Source organism: Ceratosolen solmsi, unplaced genomic scaffold, assembly GCF_000503995.2.
Source record: "Ceratosolen solmsi marchali unplaced genomic scaffold, CerSol_1.0 scaffold63, whole genome shotgun sequence".
Taxonomy (NCBI): Eukaryota; Metazoa; Arthropoda; class Insecta; order Hymenoptera; family Agaonidae; genus Ceratosolen; species Ceratosolen solmsi.
The window spans coordinates 1,491,036-1,491,291 of NW_011948437.1; the positions used below are offsets into that span (position 1 = coordinate 1,491,036).

Sequence of the window (256 nt, forward strand, 5' to 3'; positions counted from 1 at the left end):
CAGCAGCGCTTGGAGGTGCCACCGACACACGCGAGCCCTGTCTGCTCGTCCATCTGCGAGACGGTCCAGCAAGTAAGCCGCGCCCTCGAGCCGTCGCGGAACCCGGAGTCACGGGAGCTGCTGCTGCTACTGAGGAGTAGACACCTGAGGTCCCTCCTCGAGACCCACGACACCGCCGTTGCGGCACGCGAAGAGGTCGGCCACGCCAGTCGCAAGCCCATCTTCGAGAGAATGCCGTGCAACGAGGAGCGGGCCG

General features: G+C 66.8%; 2 protein-coding genes across 2 annotated transcripts in view; one reads left to right on the top strand and one right to left on the bottom strand.

The window, feature by feature from the left end:
• The window catches only part of LOC105365224 (uncharacterized), a 2,448-nt gene extending 2,226 nt beyond the window's left edge, over nucleotides 1-222 (bottom strand). Inside the window, exon 1 of the mRNA XM_011503331.1 lies at nucleotides 1-222. Coding sequence (XP_011501633.1) covers nucleotides 1-221 — 221 coding nt within the window. The 5' untranslated portion in view covers nucleotide 222.
• Nucleotides 191-256, top strand: part of LOC105365223 (MAGUK p55 subfamily member vari) — a 5,557-nt gene continuing 5,491 nt past the window's right edge. Inside the window, exon 1 of the mRNA XM_011503330.1 lies at nucleotides 191-256. Coding sequence (XP_011501632.1) covers nucleotides 232-256 — 25 coding nt within the window. The 5' untranslated portion in view covers nucleotides 191-231.